The sequence below is a fragment of the Cydia amplana genome, chromosome 2, assembly GCF_948474715.1.
Source record: "Cydia amplana chromosome 2, ilCydAmpl1.1, whole genome shotgun sequence".
In the NCBI taxonomy this organism is placed as follows: domain Eukaryota; kingdom Metazoa; phylum Arthropoda; class Insecta; order Lepidoptera; family Tortricidae; genus Cydia; species Cydia amplana.
This window is the reverse complement of record NC_086070.1, coordinates 4,969,773-4,992,111: the sequence shown is the minus strand read 5'-3', so window position 1 is coordinate 4,992,111 and position 22,339 is coordinate 4,969,773. Positions and strand designations below refer to the sequence as shown.

General features: G+C 42.5%; 2 protein-coding genes across 2 annotated transcripts; one reads left to right on the top strand and one right to left on the bottom strand.

The window, feature by feature from the left end:
• Positions 1–62: 62 nt before the first annotated feature.
• On the bottom strand, positions 63–18,248 carry LOC134656964 (transmembrane and ubiquitin-like domain-containing protein 1). The gene is made up of 9 exons (XM_063512531.1): positions 18,058–18,248; positions 15,905–16,092; positions 15,383–15,451; positions 9,419–9,544; positions 8,147–8,305; positions 5,719–5,953; positions 3,026–3,185; positions 1,224–1,354; positions 63–357 (listed from the first exon to the last, which is right to left on the bottom strand). Exons 2-9 carry the CDS (start codon positions 16,080–16,082, stop codon positions 213–215), a joined length of 1,203 nt encoding a protein of 400 aa, XP_063368601.1. The 5' UTR covers positions 16,083–16,092; positions 18,058–18,248; the 3' UTR covers positions 63–212.
• Positions 10,319–13,603, top strand: LOC134656954 (uncharacterized). The gene is made up of 2 exons (XM_063512519.1): positions 10,319–12,373; positions 13,086–13,603. The coding sequence occupies exons 1-2, from the start codon at positions 11,503–11,505 to the stop codon at positions 13,094–13,096; spliced, it is 882 nt and encodes a 293-aa protein (XP_063368589.1). The 5' UTR covers positions 10,319–11,502; the 3' UTR covers positions 13,097–13,603.
• Positions 18,249–22,339: the final 4,091 nt, after the last annotated feature.

Below are 22,339 nucleotides of genomic sequence, written 5' to 3'. Positions count from 1 at the left end.
AAGGGACGAACAAAATTACATTTAGATATTTTAGACTACTGAAAACAACATTTGCGGCTCCGAGATTCCTTAAACTGGTGATTTCTACTGCGGTTGGTTCTCCTCAAATGTTTGCCGACCCCTGAAATAAGCCACCAGAGCTGAGCGTCATCGCTTATATCGGTTTAGTATCGCAGCCTGAAAACGACCTAACGGCTTAGATAATAAGGTTCCTAGTTGTTGGGCACGGGCTGCGGCCGCCGCTCGAAGTGGAAGGTGTCGGACAGGTACAGGCCGAAGATGGCCACGCTGTAGAACACCGTCAGCCCGAACAGCGCCACGCTCGCGCTCGCCGTGAACATGTTCGAATATTCGCACCTGTTGGCAAACGCACAATTCATTAATTATTGACACCCGAGTAAGATAAGGATTCCAAAATTGAACCACGAGCGTAGCGAGTTAGTTAAACAATTTTGCCACCGAGTGAAACAGAATTTTTCACCGCTCCAAAATTTGCCACACATGTGGATGAAATGCAACTTTCTCATCAGTTTTTGAACAATCAAGAGAGCCTTTACCAGCTGGTGTGGTGAAAAATTATTTTCTTGTTTACTTCAGATGATCACGAGATATTTGGCTTTATTTCATGTAAATTTTACTACCTATAACTTTCAGCGTTCTTAAAATAGTTCTCTTATAATTTTTAATAATATTTTTGTTATAAATGATATTCGAATTATTCGTTTTATCCAGATATCAACTTAATAACTATCTGGATAGTAACTTCCTCGGTCGTCTTTAGGTACTCTTAGGCTGCCGAAGAATCCAGCAGAATGTCAAGGCGTAAATAGGCATGCCGATGCCACCGAACCGTGCCGTGCTTTGCCTGCCGATAGTGGGCACCGGGTCTAAGACACCACACTAAGGGCTCATTTAGACGGTGCGAGAACTCGCATGCGACTTTCATTAGATTGCGTCATTTCATCGATTGGCTGAATTGATGTAACCTCAAGGGTCCGCAATGTAACTGAAATCGTATACGAGGTTCGCGCGCCGTCTAATTGAGCCCTAATAGTCGGCGATATGCAAAATGGTGTCGTTGTGCAGTTGCGTCGAGCGCCAGTCAGCGTTTATGGCTCGATTCGAGTCGGACTTTTGACGGACAGACTTGATACTTGCTTGATGAAGTTCGTTAGTAGGATTACTGTGATTTTATCTATCCTGTGACAGGTCTACAGACTGACCTGAAGAACCAGACAACGGTGAGAGCCACGGACACGAGCGTCATGAGGATGTTCTCCAGGTCCCAGGCGCGCTCGGGCGGCGTGCCATCCGTCACCAACTCAGCTGTGCCCGTCTCCTCTGGATTCAGAGTCTGGAAATACAAATCAGGGATGTTGCGAATATCCGCATCCGCAACCGCGGAACTTCCGCATTATTTTCAACATCCGCATCCGCATAAAATCGATGCGGATTTAATGCGGATGCGGATGTGGAACAGGTCGGTACAGGAACGTCTTAGCATCGGCGTAAGCTAAGTGCTAGACTGCTAGGTAATTTAGTCGTTAACCAAAAAACCTATTAGAAATGAGCAGTCAAGCGTGAGTTGGGACTTAATGTACGGAACCCTTGGAACGCGAGTCCGACTCGCACTTGGCCGGTTTTTTGAAATAAAAATTGCTAAAATGTAATATTTGACGTTTTTATGGTACTATCTTGACATCCGCATCCGCATCCGCGGATGTGAGCCTTTAAAAATCCGCATCCGCGGATGTCAAAAAATCGGCATCCGCAACATCCCTGATACAAATGTATCAAGTTAGTGCATTGAATCTTAACACGTCTTCTTTTTATGGTACCTGAGCGTTTTCCAAAAAAAATGTACATTTCATTCATGTCTTCAAAATACTGACTTCTTGGGCTCATTTTACTCAGAATCATTTGTACATTCACGCTTCATACATGAAAAAATGTGTCCCAGGGTTTCCTTTCCAGATCGTCACATTTTTGTATGAATTTGTATGAACGTGACGCACTGGAAAAATATTTTTTCATACATAATTTTGGGACACATTTTTCCATGTATGAGGCGTGAATGTACAAATGATTCTGAGTAAAATGAGCCCAAGAAGTCAATATTTTGAAGACGTGAATGAAATGTACATTTTTTTTTGGAAAACGCTCACCTATCCTTAAACTATCTGGAAGTAAAAGCTCAAGCTTAGCGGCAAGATAGGTTTACCGATTAACTCTGACGTTTGGTGAGATATTATGGTTAGCTACGATGTGGGTGAAGATTTGGCTGTATGCAGTTGGAATTATAGAAGGCGATTTGATAAACATCATTATCATTGTTTATGGGGATCAGTGCGGTAGCCACATGATCTACCGCAAGCCTGACAGAGGAATGTATGTCACGATGTGTGACTGAGAGAGCGCTATGCACGTATTGACGTATATGGCAATGTCCCGCTGGCACACCGGAGTGGCGTGCGGATCCGCATCCAATGTGAAAACCGCCTGTATGTCAGCTCATTGTATGTACATGTGATTCCTAATGGCGTTATTCATAAACGGCTGCTAAAGTTAATCAGCTGATGATCGTCGTTTGTCCCTCTCTATGGCATAACGATAGATAAGGACAAACGACTATCATCACGTTTATGAATAACGCCGTAAGTGTATACCTGGGGTGTCATTCTGAATCCCTAACAACGTTTGTCCTAAAGTCACTTGCCCTAACTGGTTCGTCCTAATGGGCACATGCCCTAACGATCAATTGTCATAACGATTATTTTCCATAATGTAAGGTTCTGAAAAATGGTTAGGTTTTAGAACTCGCTGCCACAAAAGTGGGTTAGGTTAGGGTTAGAACTGCGACCCTCGCAAAAAAGAAAATATGCTTAATAACATTAGGATAAGTAATCAATAATTAGGGAAATTAAAATTAGGGTTTTTAGTGTTAGGACAACTGATCATTATGACAAACAGTATTAGGGAATGCAAAGATAGGAGAAAAGACTTTATTCAGATATAGATCCTATACCTGTGCGGGTGGTGCGCGCTTGGGGTGCACCAGGCAGTGCACGACGGCGCGGTCGTGCAGGCCGCACGCGCGCAGCGTCAGCCCGTCGTCGAGCAGCACCCGCCCGTTGAAGATGAGCCGCACGCGGGACTCCGCGGACAGCTCCACGGAGAAATGCCGCCTGATAGGACACATATATAGCAATATGTATTTTTTTATACCACATCGGTGGCAAACAAGCATACGGGCCGCCTGATGGTAAGCAGTCGGCGTAGCCTATGGACGCCTGCAACTCCAGAGGTGTTACATGTTGCCGACCTTTTTAAAAACCTGTACACTTTTTTGAAGTACCCCATACTGTAGACCCTCGGGAAAACCTCGGAAGGGAGCTCATTCCACAGCCGGAGCGTCCGCAGGAGGAAATTCCTCTTAAACCGCACAGTACGCAGTGTAGTTGAAATAGTATGTTGTACAACATAAAAATTTATGTCTAATAGAAAAATTTCGTATTTTTAATTTTTCTTGTACCTATTACTGCTTGTTCTCTGTTTGGCCCGAGGGTTCACTGGTAGAGAATGCCTTCTGGCATTAAGTTTGCCTTTTGTACATTTTTTTACTGTGCAATAAAGTTTAAATAAATAAATAATAAATAAAAATATAAAACAGTGTCTTATTTATTATAGCTAGACATAACAACATAATAAGATGGTGCTGTACGGTGCCATATGATTTGTTTAATGTGGATATGGACGATGGTAATATAATAAGTAATACCATCTCTATAGGGAGTCTCTTCCTACCATTTTACGGGCACCATACAACATTCAAACTATACCGCCAACTTTGCAAAATCGAAATTTGCTCAGAGTCACTTTAATGGATGTTTTGAGTTAATAAATTAATAATTATGTAGGTACCTTTTACTGCCAGTTAGTGGTCGTCTTAAAATTAGTTAAGGTCACAACGCAAAGTTACACGTGACTCAATAAAATATATAATTGAAATTGAAATTTGTATCACGCTAGGTTACAAATTAATCTTAAAACTTATAAATTTGAAAATAATCACTTAAGTTATTAAATTAAATTCGGAACATTAAAATACATTTAAAATTGGATTTTTTTAAACTGCAACGTATCATTAGTATTTTTCCATGTATGAGATAGGTAATTAAACGTGTTACGTAGCCGTTGCTGATGGAGCATTCGCTGGGATCATAGACTACCACCCACAAGATTCCGATTAGTGAAGCATTTACATATGCCGACCAAATTGAGGCGACCACATAAAGGCGCTCTATTACGTTACGACGTATTGCATCCTATCATTCCTATCCTTTGCCAGTTTATTCTTCAACAACCAATGGTTACTAATAAGTAATACGCGTATAACCTATGCTTATCGAAACTAATTTTTTGTTTACATTTGCCTAGTTTTACCTAGTGTTGCTAATATACTAAATTAATGTTTGTAGCGTATCTAGTTTGTTAATGTATTTTATTTTTAGTTTTTGTTTTATATGATTATATTTTATTTTATAAGTGAAATATGGGTTTTTTAAGACCCGAAATAAATGTTTTTTATTTTATAACACAGGTCTTTACCTAGCTCAGAAGTCAGGGACTTCAAAACCTACTTGGTAACTTGTTTTTTGTCAATAAAAATATTTTATATTATTTTATTATTTGTCCGCAACTAAAATAAGCGGTGTAGTATTACTACAATGTTCTGCCGCCAGAGTGCAGCACTAGCACCCATCGTAAACCATAGAGTATCATATACAAACTTGTTTTTTGACAAGTTTCCACAGACAATAAAATATGACATTGAACATCAAGGCGGTTTGTTTACACAGGTTCTACCGGGAAACGCGAAATCGAAACTCAGCTATCTGCCTCTTTATCGCTCGAATATGCAAGAGTGATAGAGAGGGTACATAACAAAATTTCGACTCTCTCGTTTGTGACGGATTGTGGAAATGGAAACGCAGAGTTTCGCGTAATATTCTCTATTGCAATATGTAGCGATCTCGACTCGCCTTACAATGCTTCGTCTTACGTAAGTGATCTGTGGCTGCGGTCGACAGGTCATCAAATAAAACCGTCAAAACCGATGACAACATTATATCATTTAGCGTAGGTATTTCCACGAGAGATACGATTATGCAATTCTTATTGTTTTGTTTAATTTAAATTATAGTTATTTTATGAGTTGACCTCTGTCCTATAATGATAAACAACTCATTTATTAGATTATACATAATATAGTACTACTTCAAAGCTGAATCATATTAGTTCATAGTGTTCATACCATGAGAAAGAAATACATACATGGTTTTAAATTGTCGATTAAAACATTTGTAATTTTGTACGGTCTAAGCAACTATCTTTTTAATATTGCTGTAAACCGGAATTACCATGTACATTATTTTTTTTTCCGAAAAATCGAGACGTCAAAGAAATTAGAGGTTACAATAACCCGTTTTGAACCCTAGAGTGCTTGCGAATTTTGCCGCCCGTGGTACAGTCGCCATCAGATATATCGCAGCGGCCAAGGCGCTCACAAATATCTGAACACGCCTCTATTGTCAAGGCGTTAGAGTGCGTGTTCAGATATTTTTGAGCACCTTGGCTGCTCCGATATATCTGATGGCGACTGTACACGGGACATTTGTCAAGGTCATTTGTTAGCGTCAAATCAGTTTTAAAACTCACCATTTAAAGTCCTTAAGTAACTCGTCTAGACTCCCCTCCACCTCTTTGAGCGTATCGTTAAGATATTTAAGTTTGATGTGTATCTTCCTCGCCGCGGCGTCGGCGTCGGCGTCGGCGTCGGCGTCGGCGTCGGCGTCGGCGTCGGCGGTGTCGGCGGCGACGGCGGCGACGTCGGGTTCGGATTCTTCTTTATTATCCTTTGTGTCGCCTTTGGCTCCCGCCTTGGAGGAGTTTGCTTCTGGAAGGATATAATACACATTACAATAGGCTACATGACAAATTTTCATTTATGGTATCAATCAGGGATGTTGCGAACATCCGCATCCACAACTGCGGAACTTCCGCATTATTTTCGACATCCGCATCCGCATCCGCATAAAATCGATGCGGAGCTTATGCGGATGCGGATGTCGAACAAGTCGGTACAGGAACGTCTTAGCGGCGGCGTAAGTGCTAGGTAATTTCGTCATTAGGTACCTATAACGATATCGTCTAGAATAGTTTAGATCCAGAAAAGTCGGCCAAGTTACTGTTTATTAAATATAACGCACTTATATTCTTGCACAAATACTAAACGTTTCGTTTTTTTTTAATAAAAGCACAAAAAATTTAATATTTGACGTTTTTTAAGTACGTAATCTTGACATCCGCATCCGCGGATGAGAGCCTTTAAATATCCGCATCCGCATCCGCGTCCGCGGATGTCAAAAAATCTGCATCCGCAACATCCCTGGTATCAATCAATCAGGTTTGTTTTTAGGACCAAATGTCTCTATGGGAGCCATTGCATTAAAGCAATACAAAAGTCAGAAATGATAGTCAAAGTCCGACAGTCGTACTTCACTCGCGAAACGTCCCGAACAAATTGATATGTGAACGTGACGTCAAGGTCACTGAGAGCGCATCTTGAAGTATGAACAAAAGAAGAAAAAAGCGTTTTTGTCGGTGAAATATTGCGTTTATGTATATAGTTGCTATACAATGTTTTTTTTGTGTAAAATGTGAGGAATCGAATGGTATCCTTACTTATTTCGTTTTTGGAAGTGAAAGAAAAACTTAAATTATGAAACTTTCAGGTGCTCGATTTTTGTATTATTTCCATATATTTTTTTAATTTACACAATATTGTGATTAATTGCTCATTTGCTATCTATTTTACTAGATTTTGTTATTAAATTCAACATGTGTCATCATCCCTATTAGCCCTGAAGCATAGAATTGGCCTTATCTCGTTACAATAAGGTCCGAAATGCTAATTCGATTTTGGCGAGTTGGTATAAAATTAAAAGATACACCGTCTGATGCCTGCAATACAGCCACATATGGGCTATAATATTCTTTAAAGGATAGGTACTTTTTTATTTTGTTTTAGTTTTCGGGCTCCAAAGCCAGCTATGCTGTCCATCTTCATGTGTCTTGGTGTCAGTCAGCAAGGTCAATCAAAGCTAAACTCGTCTCGTCTCTGTCCTCTCATCTACTCAAAGGTTTAGAAGAGATCCCTCAAAGGGATAAGTTCGCCTTTGTACTTCTTACTATTTTATTGTTATTTTTAATAGGTATGTATTTTTGTACAATAAAGAGTTTACTAACTATGTACTACTACTCGTCCAATCAACAATCAAAGCTGAACTGACCTGGCGTGAACAGGTCCCGGGCAGTGACGTCTGCCTCCATGGCGCTCACGATGCTGTCCATCTCCTGCATCTAGATATCTACTCGTAGGTATACAATTAAAAGATACACCGTCTGATGCCTGCAATACGGCCACATATGGGCTTTATTCGTTAAAGGATAGGTACTTTTTTATTTTGTTTTCATTTTCGGCCTCTTGACGACGATGCTGTCCATCTTCTTCATGTGACCTCGCGTCAGTCAGCGAGGTCAATCAAAACGAAACTCGACTGACCTGGCGTGAACAGGTCCCGCGCAGTGACGTCGGCCTCCATGGCGCTCACGATGCTGTCCATCTCCTGCATCTGCGCGGCGCCCGCGCGTGTCCGCTCCTCTTCCACCTCGTCGCCTGATGACTCTGGCGTCAACAGTGGCGTGTGGGGGGCTACAATTAAAACGAAACTCGACTGACCTGGCGTGAACAGGTCCCGCGCAGTGACGTCGGCCTCCATGGCGCTCACGATGCTGTCCATCTCCTGCATCTGCGCGGCGCCCGCGCGTGTCCGCTCCTCTTCCACCTCGTCGCCTGATGACTCTGGCGTCAACAGTGGCGTGTGGGGGGCTACAATTAAAACTAAACTCGACTGACCTGGCGTGAACAGGTCCCGCGCAGTGACGTCGGCCTCCATGGCGCTCACGATGCTGTCCATCTCCTGCATCTGCGCGGCGCCCGCGCGTGTCCGCTCCTCTTCCACCTCGTCGCCTGATGACTCTGGCGTCAACAGTGGCGTGTGGGGGGCTACAATTAAAACTAAACTCGACTGACCTGGCGTGAACAGGTCCCGCGCAGTGACGTCGGCCTCCATGGCGCTCACGATGCTGTCCATCTCCTGCATCTGCGCGGCGCCCGCGCGTGCCCGCTCCTCTTCCACCTCGTCGCCTGATGACTCTGGCGTCAACAGCGGCGTGTGGGGGGCTACAATTATATTTACACACATAAGTATGTATGTAACATACATAAGTATGCACATGTATAAGTACACAGAACAGATATTCCCTGGGACAGACGAAAGTAAATAAGAACTAGTAAAAATGGCATTTTCTTAAGTAATACTCGTATATCTATACCTATTTTTGTACGTATTATAATGAAATACAAAAAAAATTTGCTCTGTCATGACGTTAATAATACTACCTAACTTTAAGGTTAGCAGATGTCAGTATTTTTGTATAAAAATCGTAAACATTGTCAAAGCAAAGTATTATGTAATTGATAACTTGGCTACTATTTAAAAACAAAACAATTTTGATAAGAACATTTATGCCAGGGGATCTCAAATTGCGTTACGTAAACCACCTATGGTTCGCCGGCGATCGTAAAGGAATTCACAACAAGTGACAAGTACCTAATATAACCAGAAATCTTACCATGATGTCTTATTGCGATTCTGTTTAGGCCCTAAACTGAATTGCTAAGGGACGGAGTTATGCGACTTATGTAGCTCCGTCCTTTAGCAATTCAGTTTAGGTCCTAAACAGAGTCGCAATAAGACATCATAGTGACTTGGTAAGGCCCCTGATTTGATTAGGGGTCATCCATTAATTACATCACACGTTTATGGGGGGGAGGGGGGCAAGAAAATGTGACATGTTGTGACAGGAGGAGGGGGGAGTCACAAACTTTGTGACGTCACTTTAACTTATTTAAAATACTTAATTCGCTGTACAGTTAAATAACAAATTTTTGGAAAGATAATCATTTTTATTAGTTTAATTTTCTTTCCTAATCAGTTTTGGGATATAAAATTGCTAATATTTCTTTTTTCAAAAATATTTTGGTAAAATATGAATAATAGGTACATTGTACAACCTACTTCATTCGATTTGGCGATTTCGTTGAAAAAATGTGACGTCACACCAGGGGGGAGGGGTTTGCCAAATGTGACCAAGTGTGACAATGAGGGGGGGAGGGGTCAAAAAACCTAGAAATTCGTGTGATGTAATTAATGGATGGCCCCTTAGGACTATGCAGGGTAAAGTGTGAGAAACCCCAATTTATACTATAACTAGCCTAAACATCTAAACATACAGTCAATCCTCCTGTAGAAGTGCAGACGATTGTTGTCCATCATGGCCATGTCGGCGTCCACGATGCTGTCCATCTCCTGCAGGGGGATCACCCTGGAGTTGTCCCGGGGCGCCTCCTCTGTGCTTCCTAGGATCAATCATGTTTGGTTAACTCGCAGAAAACAAAAAACTATAGAATCGTAACGTACTCGTGTAAGGGGTGTAGGAGGGGGTAGGCACGCTCAGGTTTGCGACGCTGAGCTACAGGTCTACTCACTCAAGTCCTTCATACACGTCCCCGTCGACCCTGGATCTGCCGCCGCGGATCAGGGTCGAACCCACCCGGGGTTCACTGCTGGGTGGGTCGTACACCCCGGAAATGCTAGTGGTCGCGACGGGCGTCGCATTATTTACCAACAACCCCGGACCACTAGCAGCCAAGTATGAGGGCCATACCTGGTGTGTCAGTCCCAACCGCCGGGTAATCCTTTTCCCCTACCTTTGTTCCTGTCTAACATCCCGTGATCCAAATAGTCATTTCCCGTCTCTACTCCTATCTTAATCCATTCTCTCTCTTATCCCCCCCCCTCCCCTATCTTCCATCCTTTGTTCCGCTACCCTACCCTATTACCTCTCCGCCAATCCAAGGTGACATACGTACCGTGCCGATGGATGCGTGGCTGGTGGCGAGACCAGTCGTTAACGGCGTCTCTACGAAACCGGGACGAATCGTAGAAGTATTCTAGTCCTTCAGTCGGCAAGCGGGGCTCTGCCGTTCTGTGACCTCTTTTCCCTAGCTACTCGTGGGACGTTTATGGATAATTTAAAAGAAAAAGCAGAAGATAGTTTAGACGCCATTTCCTCGGCTCTGGAGTCGATCCTGGCCGATGATCGTGTCGGAGCGAAGGAGGCTGTAGAAGCCTCCAGTACGCCCGAGGTTTGCTCCCAGGGAGGGGAGAGTGAAGCTGTGGTCGATAGAGACGTCGTCGTCTCTGGCACGCCCGGCGACAGCTCCTCTGCCAAAGAGCCGCGTAAACACAAACGCTTGTCGGGTGCTGCTCGCAAGAGGTTCCGCAGGCTTATGGGCGACGGGGTAGCCAAAGAGCAAGCCCTGTCAATGGCCCGTAAGCCTAGGGCGGACATCCCTGTGGAGAAGCCGGCCACGGAGAAAGGCCCTGTAAAAAGGGTCCGCTCTGAGGACGATTCTCCACAGGGATCAGCGAAAAAGGCCCCGAAAATCCGCGCTGATACCTCAGGGGAGCTTCGGCATCCTAGCTTCCGGGAGGTAGCGGGGTCCTCACGAGTAGGGATCCGTAATTCGGACCCTATGAGTGAGGATCAAATGAAGTCGGTCCACCGGCACCTAAATCTCGCCATGGTTAAGCAATGGGCGAATGCGAAGGGCGGTGCACCGCAGTTTCTGGGCTTCATTCACAAGACAGGCTGGATACTTGTGACCTGTGTCAACCAGGTTAGCAGGGACTGGCTTGTGAAGGAAGTCCCGAACCTTAAGCCGTGGCCGGAGGCGAAACTCTCGGTCATCCCTGAGGGTGAATTGCCCAAACCAGCCACGGCTATCACCTTCATTCCGGAGTCCGAGGCGGCCTCTGTGGAGGAAGCCTTGGCGCTGTTCAGGGTCCAGAACTTTGGCCTGAACACAGAACTCTGGAAAGTTCTCGGGGAGAAGGCTGAGCAGGGTGGCAGGGTGGTCACTTTCGCTCTGGATGAGCCTTCTGCCGAGACCCTTAAGGCCAATGGTGGAGAAGTAGCCATTGGCTTTAAGAAGGTGCTGTTCCGGCTAAAAGGGGGGCCAAATGCTCCCCCAGCACAGCAGACGAAGCAGCAACCTCAGCCCCTCGCTGAACCTACTCCTGGGCCAAGTACCATGGTACCTGACAGCCGAAACCCTATACCCCAGGGCTCCCGTGGCCGTGGGGGCGGGCAACCGGCAGCCAGAGGCACAAGGGGCGCGATGAGGGGCATGGTACCCGGACGGGCCAGACCCACAACCTCAGCAACAGGAGGACCTCAAGGGACTCCTAGTGCGAGAGGCAGGGGAGGGCCACAACGGGTCACCAAAAGGGCCAAATAAAAGGCGTTGGCCCTATGGCACCCGCGAGGGTCCTGCAAGCGAACATCCATCATGCGGCAGCTGCCACGGCCATTGTTGAAAGCCGGCTTGCAGGACACGTCGACCTCGCATTACTTCAAGAACCTTGGGTGCGAAACTCAACCATACTAGGACTGAACTCGGTTGGTAAAGTTTTATACAATACTAACGGAATTAAGCCTAGGGCTTGTATTGCTTTTGGCAAGAACATTGACTTTCTACCTGTTCCAGAGTTATGCACAGACGACCTGGTAGCAGCGTATGTAAATCTCAAGGGATGGAGCGGGCAGAGGATTATACTTTGCTCGGCATACCTCCCTGGAGACAGGAATGACCCCTCTGCGGAACTCACAGCCGTGGCCGACTATGCCCGCAGACACAACGCAGAAATTCTGGTGGGATGCGACGCTAACGCCCACCACACCAACTGGGGAAGCACTGACATCAATGATAGGGGTGAGTTACTACATGACTTTCTTCTATTCAATAACTTCCAAATTCTAAACATAGGATGTACACCCACCTTTGTCACTAGGGTTAGGAAGGAGGTTTTAGACTTGACTTTTGCATCCTCAAATCTAGCCAGGCATATACAGAACTGGAGGGTAAGTGATGTGGAATCGCTGTCAGATCATAAGCACATCTGTTTTAATATATGTTTTTCTCTCAGTGTTCAAACGGTCACCTTCAGGGATCCCCGGAGGACGGACTGGGAGGGCTACAGGAGCAGCCTAGAACGTAATCTGGAATCCGCAGCGAAGGTGATAAAAACGAGGGAGAGTTTAGAACTTGCGGTAGAGGTGGTCTCAAATGGCATTGTAAGTGCCTTTGAAGAAAACTGTGCTCCCAAGGTCAAATCAACTAAACGTGTGGTCCCATGGTGGAACTCCAACCTCAGGAGGCTCAGGGCCAAAGCACGCAAGTTATTCAATAGGGCTAAGAGGACAGATGAGTGGGAGGTCTATCGGAAAGCCCTAAATGAATACAGTAAAGAGATTAGGAAAGCTAAGAGAGCGTCATGGAGGAGGTTCTGCGAGGACATTGAAAATACGCCTCAAGGAGCGAGACTTCACAGGATACTCTCCAAAGCTAGAAGTAATCAAGTGGGCCTTCTCAGGAGGCATGATGGCTCCTTCACTGCTAGTGAGACGGAGACTCTGGAGCTCTTAGCTGAAACTCACTTTCCAGGGGCAGGACAGTCACACGAGCCCCAGGTGGTCAGGGGCCTGCATAGGCCCTGCCCGGAGGACTGGAGGCAGGCTGCCCTCGTCATAAGACCCGGGATAGTGAGGTGGGCCATAAGCTCGTTTAAACCCTACAAGACGTGCGGCCTGGACGGAGTAAGCCCTGTGCTAATGCAGCGAGGAGCTGAAGTCCTAATCCCGCATTTGGTTAGAATCTTCAGAGCTAGCTATGCCTGGGGACATCTACCAGAACAGTGGAACAAGGTCAAGGTATTATTTATACCGAAGGCTGGGAGGAAGGATTACGCGTTAGCCAAGTCCTTCAGACCCATCAGCCTCTCCTCGTTCCTCCTTAAGACCTTGGAAAAGGTAATTGATAGGTACATCAGGGAGAGCTGTCTTCTGAGTAAACCCATACACGACAGCCAACATGCTTACCGTAGGGGCAGATCTACAGAGACTGCCTTGCTGGAGCTGGTTGACAGAGTGGAAAGGGCTTTGGAAGACAAGGAAATAGCCCTATCGGCCTTCTTAGATATTGAGGGCGCTTTTGATAATACACCCATTCGGACACTGGTGGAAGGGCTTAGGGCCAAAGAGGTGGACTCCACCACTATCCGCTGGGTGCAAAGCATGCTCTCAAGCAGAATGGTTAGGCTGGACTTGCTTAACACCACACTCGAAGTGGCCACTGTGAGAGGCTGCCCGCAGGGGGGTGTCTTATCTCCCCTGCTCTGGACTCTTGCGGTGGATGGACTTCTGCACAAGATGGCGGAGCTCCGAATCGACACACAGGGGTACGCTGACGACCTTGTTGTGACGGTGAGGGGCAACTGCCAAAGTACTTTATCAGACCTTATGCAGAGGGCTCTCAACACCATAAATACATGGTGTGGAGATAATGAATTGTCTATCAACGCAGATAAGACAATTATAGTTCCATTCACGAACAAGCGGAAAATAGACAAACTCAAACCGCTTGTCATGAATGGTAAAAGTATTCCGTTCTCAACAGAGGTCAAATATCTGGGGGTAACACTGGACCAGAAACTGACCTGGAACAAGCATGTGGACGGAATTATACAAAAGGCTAGATCAGCCCTGGCAATATGCTGTCGTTTAGCAGGCAACCGATGGGGTCTAAAACCCAAAATTGCCTTATGGCTGTACACATCTATAGTGAGGCCGATAGTGTCTTACGCCTCTGTAGCATGGTACAGGAAAACGACGCAGAAGGTAACAGTGACGAAGCTTGGCAGCCTGCAAAGAACTGCCTGTGTCATCGTCACTGGAGCCATGTCATCCTCCCCGACGGCAGCCCTAGAGGCCATACTAAATCTACCGCCCCTTCACCTGCATCTGGAGTTGGAGGCGAAATCTAGTATGCTTAGAATAGCGGGCGCGAGGAGAGGTAATTGGTTATCGAAAACTCTGAGACTGTTTAAGGAATCAGTGTATGATATCCCTGTTCTTGGGATGCCATCCGACACTATGGCACCCAAATTTTGTCCACTCAAACATTACTCAGTGGAACTCCCCAAAAGGGAGGACTGGTCAAACAGTCAAATTAAGTGGAAAGAAGGAAGCCTAAGGTGGTACACTGATGGCTCCAAATCCGGATCTGAAGTAGGCTGCGGAGTATACGGTGAAGCGCCTAGGAAAAGCATCAGCTTAAACCTAGGACGTTTTTGCTCTATATTCCAGGCGGAGGTATACGCCATCCTAGAATGTGCGTCAATCAATCTGCAAAGCAACTACGGTAATCACACAATCTATATCCATTCGGATAGCCAGGCGGCACTCTTAGCCCTAACCTCTGATGTCACCACATCGAGGCTGGTTGAGAACTGCAGGCAACTATTGAACAACCTTGGAGCCAGGAACAAAGTTGTTCTACGTTGGGTCCCAGGGCATGCGGGTATCGTAGGAAATGAAAAGGCCGACGAGCTCGCGCGAGCAGGGGCTAAAGGGATAAACTACAGTCCTGAGCCGTTTTGTGGTATCCCCAAAAGCCTAACGCGGCTCACCCTAAAGACCTACTGTCAATACACAACAATTCAACTCTGGAGGGAAACAACAGGTTTGAACCATTCCAAAGCGCTTATCAAGGCCTTCAGCAAAAAGGCGTCCTCGAACGCCTTAGCGCTGTCTAGGAACCAACTGCGCAACTTGGTAAGGGTGCTTACTGGGCACTGTTGCCTAAATAAGCACATGCACACCATGGGGAAACGTGACATGGGGCGGTGCAGACTCTGCATGGAGGCAGAGGAGACGCCCTTGCACATCCTCACAGAGTGCCCTTGCCTAATGCGTACTCGTGACTTAATCCTGGGCGGGCACATATTGCGCCCGGAGGAGGTAAAGTCTCTCGAGTTCAAAAAGATCCTGCAGCTATTTGAAGTTGCATGTTTGGATCGAGAGTTGTAGTAGGTGGCGATCACAATAGATCAGCGATGGTCGCAGTGATACATAGGCTTTGGAGCCTTATATAGCCCCTAACAAGAAGAAGAAGAAGAAGAACGTACTCGTACGCTTGAAGCGTGTAGCAAGATTAAAATTAGTCACACGCAAACTTACCACAGTTTGGAAACCCCTGGTTTAGAGAATAAGAACGCCTGCAATCATTTTTCACACCTCACCCGCTTAGCTATTTCTGATGTTGACTGTATACATTTCAAAATCATAAGCTTACCATTTGATTCAGAGGTAGAAGCTGGCGTGGAAACCGTGGCAACTGTACTTGCGACGATTGTTGCAGGCCCTGGAAGGTTAAACTAACGTTTTAATACATTCAGGACTTTAAAATCTCGATAAGCAGTTGATAAGGCACCTAATGTTATGCACTGTGCAAAATAAGTCAATAAAATATACCATTATCAGCAAAACGCGAATTTAGGTAGAGATTAAAAAATATCATGATGGCCTGGTAATATAATAAATATGCCGTGAATCAATGTTAAAATATGCTAGATACAATATCAATGATCATGAGATCATTTTCTTTCAACCAGGTCGATTTGTACCTATAACATTGTCCTTAGTAAGGAAGGTAGGTAAAGGATGTCAACGATAACGGTATACTAAGTAAAATATACTTATATTTGACACATCTATGAATTAGCTACTACATTGGAGCACATGCTAGATTATGAATTTATGATGGGTTTGTGTGCGCGCCCGCATGACAATGCACACATGGTATGATGGTACTTACTAGGGCTAGGCCGTATGCTGACTGTGACAGGATGTGCGCGCGACCGCATGACCAGCACGGTCCGGTAGCGGTCCGGCCGGGCGTTGGTGGACCACCAGGCCAGCATGCCGACGCCCACCACCGCCAGTGCGGCCATGAATTGGACCACTTCATCACCCACTCCTTCTATCAATGTCATCCTCAGTGATCTGCAAACATGTCAATTATGTTTGTTGTGTTCATGCTCAATGCTCAAACCTTACGTCATTTTGTATAATGTCATATGAGTGTATTACACCATGCTTAATGTTGTTAATAACTATATATAAAAAAATTACAATATAACTAAATATGATTCGATTTAAAAGTCATATTGCTGCTAGCAGATTCAAGAATATATTGTATATAGGTACCTAATATTGAGAAGATTTAAACAAGTGTGTGATTTTGTCAGAAGTGTCAAGTGCCCTTTAACATTTGGCTTAGTTGTAGAGAGTATAAAGCCTGCTGCATCCTTGAATCCAGGAATTAACAAAGTAAATTGGGGGAAAAATTGCCAAGGAAAGGACATACAATAGTTTTGATCATTCTAGGCAAAATAAGTCGCGGGCCGAAGCGCTCACATAAAAAGGAGTGGGTTACATTTTTGTTTTAATATGCTAAATGATAGTAATTTAGCATAGTGTAATTATTGAAAGAATGTTATATTAACTGAAATAAATGTCATATACTAAGAAAAAGTGACCAAGGCCTCCAGTGCCTATTGCCACAGGTGCCATATATTAAATATTTTAATATGTTCTAATACTTATATTGCATAATTATTGAAAAATATATAATGATCAAGCAAGCCCAGTGATAACAGATGTGAAAAAAAAACCAAACAGTTCCCAATTTGGCAGTAACGGGTGTGAAGGGAATAACTCAAAATCTCTGTATCATGAATTCATGATGCCACCCATGATACCACATGTTTTGATGGAATATATCTGCGATGAGGCTTTACACTTTGAAATGTCATATTTATGTTTTATAAATATCCTACCGACCCGCCCCGGCTTTGCACGGGTAGTTCAACCAATTTAAACAAAACCTTTACAAATTAACAACTAAACCTTCCTCGAGAATCACTCTATTGATAGGTGAAAACCGCATGAAAATCCGTTCAGTCGTTTTTGAGTTTATCGCGAACAAACAGACGCAGCAGGGGACTTTATTTTATAATATGCATTGAAGAGTTAGTAACAGCAATCTGGCATGACAAACTATATTTAGAATTTTGGAGACATTGCTATTGTATGATAAAACTAATTTATGTTCCAATATAAATTACAAAACAATATTAAAAGTGTAGCTGATATAACGGTATTTTAGACGAGAGTAGGAAAAACATATTTTTCACCAATTAAGTAGATGTTATATACAGTCACAGCTAATGTTTATCAACTAGTCCTAGGCTGCCTAGGCACTGGAAGCCTTGGTCACTTTTTCTTTAGTATATAATATAATGTCTAACTATTAAAACGGATTATATCATTTATATTGAATTTATACTCCATCATGTAGTATAAATTCAATATACACTATATAATCTGTTTTAATAGTTTTATTTCATGAGTAACTACCGCGGTAACCAAAGACAATATTATATATAATGTCTATTTCAGTTTATAATTTTTAAAGTTGTGTTTCTAAAAAATACCTAACCGAAATCAAAACATTTAATAAAATTGCTAGATTGGTTCCCTCCCAATATTTTAAATATCCATTTGTTGCACCAAGTTGCCTTCACACCATGTTTGGCAACTAGTCCATACAATTCAAACAACCAGCAGGATCTTCAGTTGTTCTATCCACAATGCAAAATACACATGTACAGGTTAATGATTTAAAGCTAGCCCAAGGCTTTAGGCTAAGTCGCAAACCTCAGATCTAAATCTATCTATGGACATAAGGTCTGTCTATATCTAGATAAACTTTCCTAGGCCGTAGATTTACTCAAGGTCATCCAAGTGGTTATCCTAATGTCACTTCCCATAGTTTTTACCTTAATCTTATACACCGTTATGCTGTTAACGGCGAACATATGTTCCAAAATACATCTAGATGAGATAACATCAATAATAGCGCGACATCTTGACACAGCTGAGAGATCACAAATCACCATTGCTTACCTGTGTTTGCAGTATTAGCCTAAGAACCCAATGGATACGGAATACACTACGAGAAATGCAACGCCCATGCACCGAGCACGATCACTTGTATCATATTAACAAAAAAGTAGAATGAGATGATGCTAAATAAGTAATTTGCAATTGAGATACGACGGAAATAATATAAATAACAATGCCCCAGAGTGACAGATTCTGGGACTCTGGGAGAGATTGACAGATCCGTTGACATTTATCTAAAGGAATTACTAGACGCAAAAAAATATTATACTCTTAACTCTTTTTCGTACTCTTTGGTTTTAACTCCATATTTTAATAGCCAGTTTAAACTTTCGCACGAGCCACGAGACAAGCCGCGAGCCGCGCCACGAGACGCGAGTCCACCGTTTACACTCGCGTTCGGCTTGTCATTCGGTTATAAACCTTATGCCGTGCCGTTAGTGTTTAAATTATATTAGCTCGACGAGCTTGCGAGCCACGAGACGAGCCGCGAGCCCACCGCTTACACTCGCGTCTCGTGGCGCGGCTCGCGGCTCGTCTCGTGGCTCGTGCGAGAGTTTAAACTGGCTATAATCTGCCTAGGAGAGTTTAAACTGGCTATAACAGCACTGCTAGCGTTATAAAATATAGTCTGACAAACACAACGCGTCAGTCAGTAAGAATCTTTCGGGTGCTAAAAGGGTGCTAAGGTACTCTAGAGCCCCCTCCACACTCGTGCGCCACTAAAAAAACTGAAAATCGTCATTAGATTCCAAAAAAAGTAAGACAATGTTGCCACTTTTTACTAGCGCGTCTTGTATTTATGTAACTACTTTTTTAATTCGTAGGAGTAAAATTACCAATAAGTAAATTATCTTAGCGTGTTTATTTATAAAAAGGAATTTACTATTATAATTACGATTTTCAGTTTATACTTGGTCAACCAGATCTTGACAGTAGAAAAAGGCGGCAAATTTAAAAAATGTAGGCGCGAAGGGATATCGTCCCATAGAAAATTTGAATTTCGCGCCTTTTTTACTGACAAGATTTGGTTGACCAGCTATAGATCTCGTTCAAACCAATTTTCGGTGGAAGTTTGCATGGTAATGTACCTACATCATATATTTTTTTAGTTTTATCATTCTCTTATTTTAGAAGTTACAGGGGGGGGGACACATTTTACCACTTTGAAAGTGTCTCTCGCGCAAACTATTCAGTTTAGAAAAAAATGATATTAGAAACCAATATAATTTTTGAAGACCTATCCATAGATACCCCACACGTAACACGTATGGGTTTGATGAAAAAAATTTTTTTGTGTTTCAGTTCTAAGTATGGGGAACCCCAAAATTTATTGTTTTTTTTAGTTTTGTGTGAAAATCTTAATGCGGTTCACAGAATACATCTACTTACCAAGTTTCAACAGTATAGTTCTTATAGTTTCGGAAAAAAGTGGCTGTGACATACGAACGGACAGACAGACGGACAGACAGACAGACAGACATGACGAATCCATAAGGGTTCCGTTTTTTGCCATTTGGCTACGGAACCCTAAAAAATAAAAGAACTGCTGAACTGAAATGGTTAAGTGAGTCGCATATTTAGATGTATAGTCTAACAACAATATATTATGTGTAATTTCAAGCGTTAACACTGCTCTAATAACAGTAATAACACCGTATTAAGGTGTTTAATTAAGATATTATTTATTGAATTATTGATAAACACAGATCCACGAGTCTACCAAGACAAGGGCATAGCATAAGCTAGCTAGTAGCATTTATTTCAGTCGTTATCGCATAGGTACTTAATTACGAGTCTCCTTCGCATCTTTGCGTTTTCCCGGTTGCAGATGCATTCTACTAGGAGCATGGAATCCTCATTGGCAACCTGGATACCTACCCGGGCCCATGGACCTAAAATATTCTAGGTCCATGCCCGGGCCGTTCTATCCTCCTGAGTCCCGACGGCGCGGGCGAGGCCCTTATAAGAGAAGGTTCCAAATTAAAAAACAAACAGTCTCGGACTAGTCGGACTAGGGACAATTTTATTAACTTTTTGTTAAGTATTTAACCTTTTGTTATTTTTTTCACAATTATTAACTCTGGAAACTATACTTGGTCAACCAGATCTTTACAGTAGAAAAAGGCGGCAAATTTGAAAAATGTAGACGCGAAGGGATATCGACGATATCGTCCCATAGAAAATTTGAATTTCGCGCCTTTTTTTACTGACAAGATTTGGTTGACCAGCTTTAGAAGCGGACAGGTTGTTCAATATTCTCACTCAATGTTGTAATCAGTTACATCATCCTATGTTTTACTATGACTACTTAACCCATAATATGTTTTAAATATTAATAAAGCAATAACACCAACACGTATTTAAATGACCATACAAGCCTTTGTAATCAGTATATGTTTATTAAATTACACAACTAAACATCAGAAAAGTTGTTTGAAAGAGACAGAAAACCGGATTCGTGGAGTGTATGACGTGACGTCATCAAATACTGAAAAACACGAGGGTATGGCATGAGTGGTGGGGATAACTGACAGAACGGGATAGTCTTATGTATCTTTCACTAGGAGTAGCAGAGAAAGCGCTATTATTGTTTGTCTTTGTCAGAGTCTCATATTTTTTTATTCCCCACCGTAGTTTATGGTGGGATACAAACAATGCGTAAACGTCAAATTGGTGTGAAACATATGAACAGTGCAAAGATTATCAGGAAAAATATTGAAATCAGTGTTTCGTGTGCATGTAGTAGTACTTAACAATTCAACAAATATGGTGAATTGCTCAGTTTTGCGCTGTACAAGTGACTGCCGGCAAAAACAGGACAACGTAACATTTCACAGGTAAATACAGTATTTTATACTTCGGTCACATTATCATGCTTAGTAACAGCATCCTACAATCTATATCAATTAAAATCTGAGTAGAAAAAGCATTTACAGTAAATAATAACTCGGGTAAAAAAATTAACCTATAAATATTTCCTGATAAATTAACCGACCAAATTACGTACGCATATTGACAGTAAGCCGTCACCCTTTTAATAACGTGTATTCAATTTAGTCGCATAGCTATTATTCGAGGGATACCAGCCCGCGATGCATATCATTACCCCAAAATTCGGGTATTTTGCATTTTAATAACATTTTTATAAATAATTTTGCTGTAGAACTGGACATATACGAACAATAAAATTGAACTGTGTTTAAATTAGAATGTAAATTATATTTATTTAACACTGACTTAATATAAAAGAAATAGACACACAAAGCAGAACAAAAACGTCAAGAAATGTGGATCCCAATGACGTTTCGCACCATTTGCATTGATGATAAAAACGCTTACGTAAATTTTGAGTCAAGATAAATGATTCGTACAGAAAAGAGCTTAATGTCGTAAGCATTAAGTGTCAAATTTGCAAACATAAGTACCAACACTGTTAAAAAATTTAGTCCGATGGCACTAAACGTAACGTATTTACGTCAAACAACGTCAAACGAGACTAATGAATGAATGGAGTCACTTTGGTAAACTTTAATATGTATTACTGTACAGGAAAACCAATTGAAGTAATAAATAAAACAAATTTAATTTAATCGGGAGCTCAAATAAAATTAATTCGTGGTTCAAATTCAAACAAATTAAATTTTTAATTCGTAAGTATACGTCTTTAAATACTAATTTCCTTGAAATAAATTCTACTTATTAAATAACTGTGTATTTAAGATCTACATTTACTCATAGCACGGGTGCACGGGGAAATTTAGATACTGATTGGATTTTTTTTATAAAGTCTACCTATACTTTATAAAAAAAATCCTGTGGTTGTCACTGTGTTCCGACAGGTTTAGCATTTACAGTTAGTCGATATAAGCCCTTATTGGTGGTGTATATGTCGGAAACAGGGAAATGGGCCGAACACACAAGTGCCGTTTTGCCTTGTTTAAAACTGCATCACCCCTATCTCTTGCTATAATTAAATAGCAGTCCACTTTGCACGTCGCATAGGTTTTCTTGGAAATCTTCAATTTAAACATAATATTGTTTCTTATGAATTCCATATAAAAATAAAAAAAAATATTGACCTCACATCGACTCATTAGAATTTTGTTCCTTGACATCCCTTCTTTGGTACTAACAAATTAATTTATTCAAAACCATAAAATTACCACCAGATTACATAAATTATGTAATGCTATCCAAAGAACTAACCGAAAGAAATACATTCCATCCTTTTTCCTTGCTTTATCATTGTTATTTTTACATATTTTAACGGCACATTTCGTAA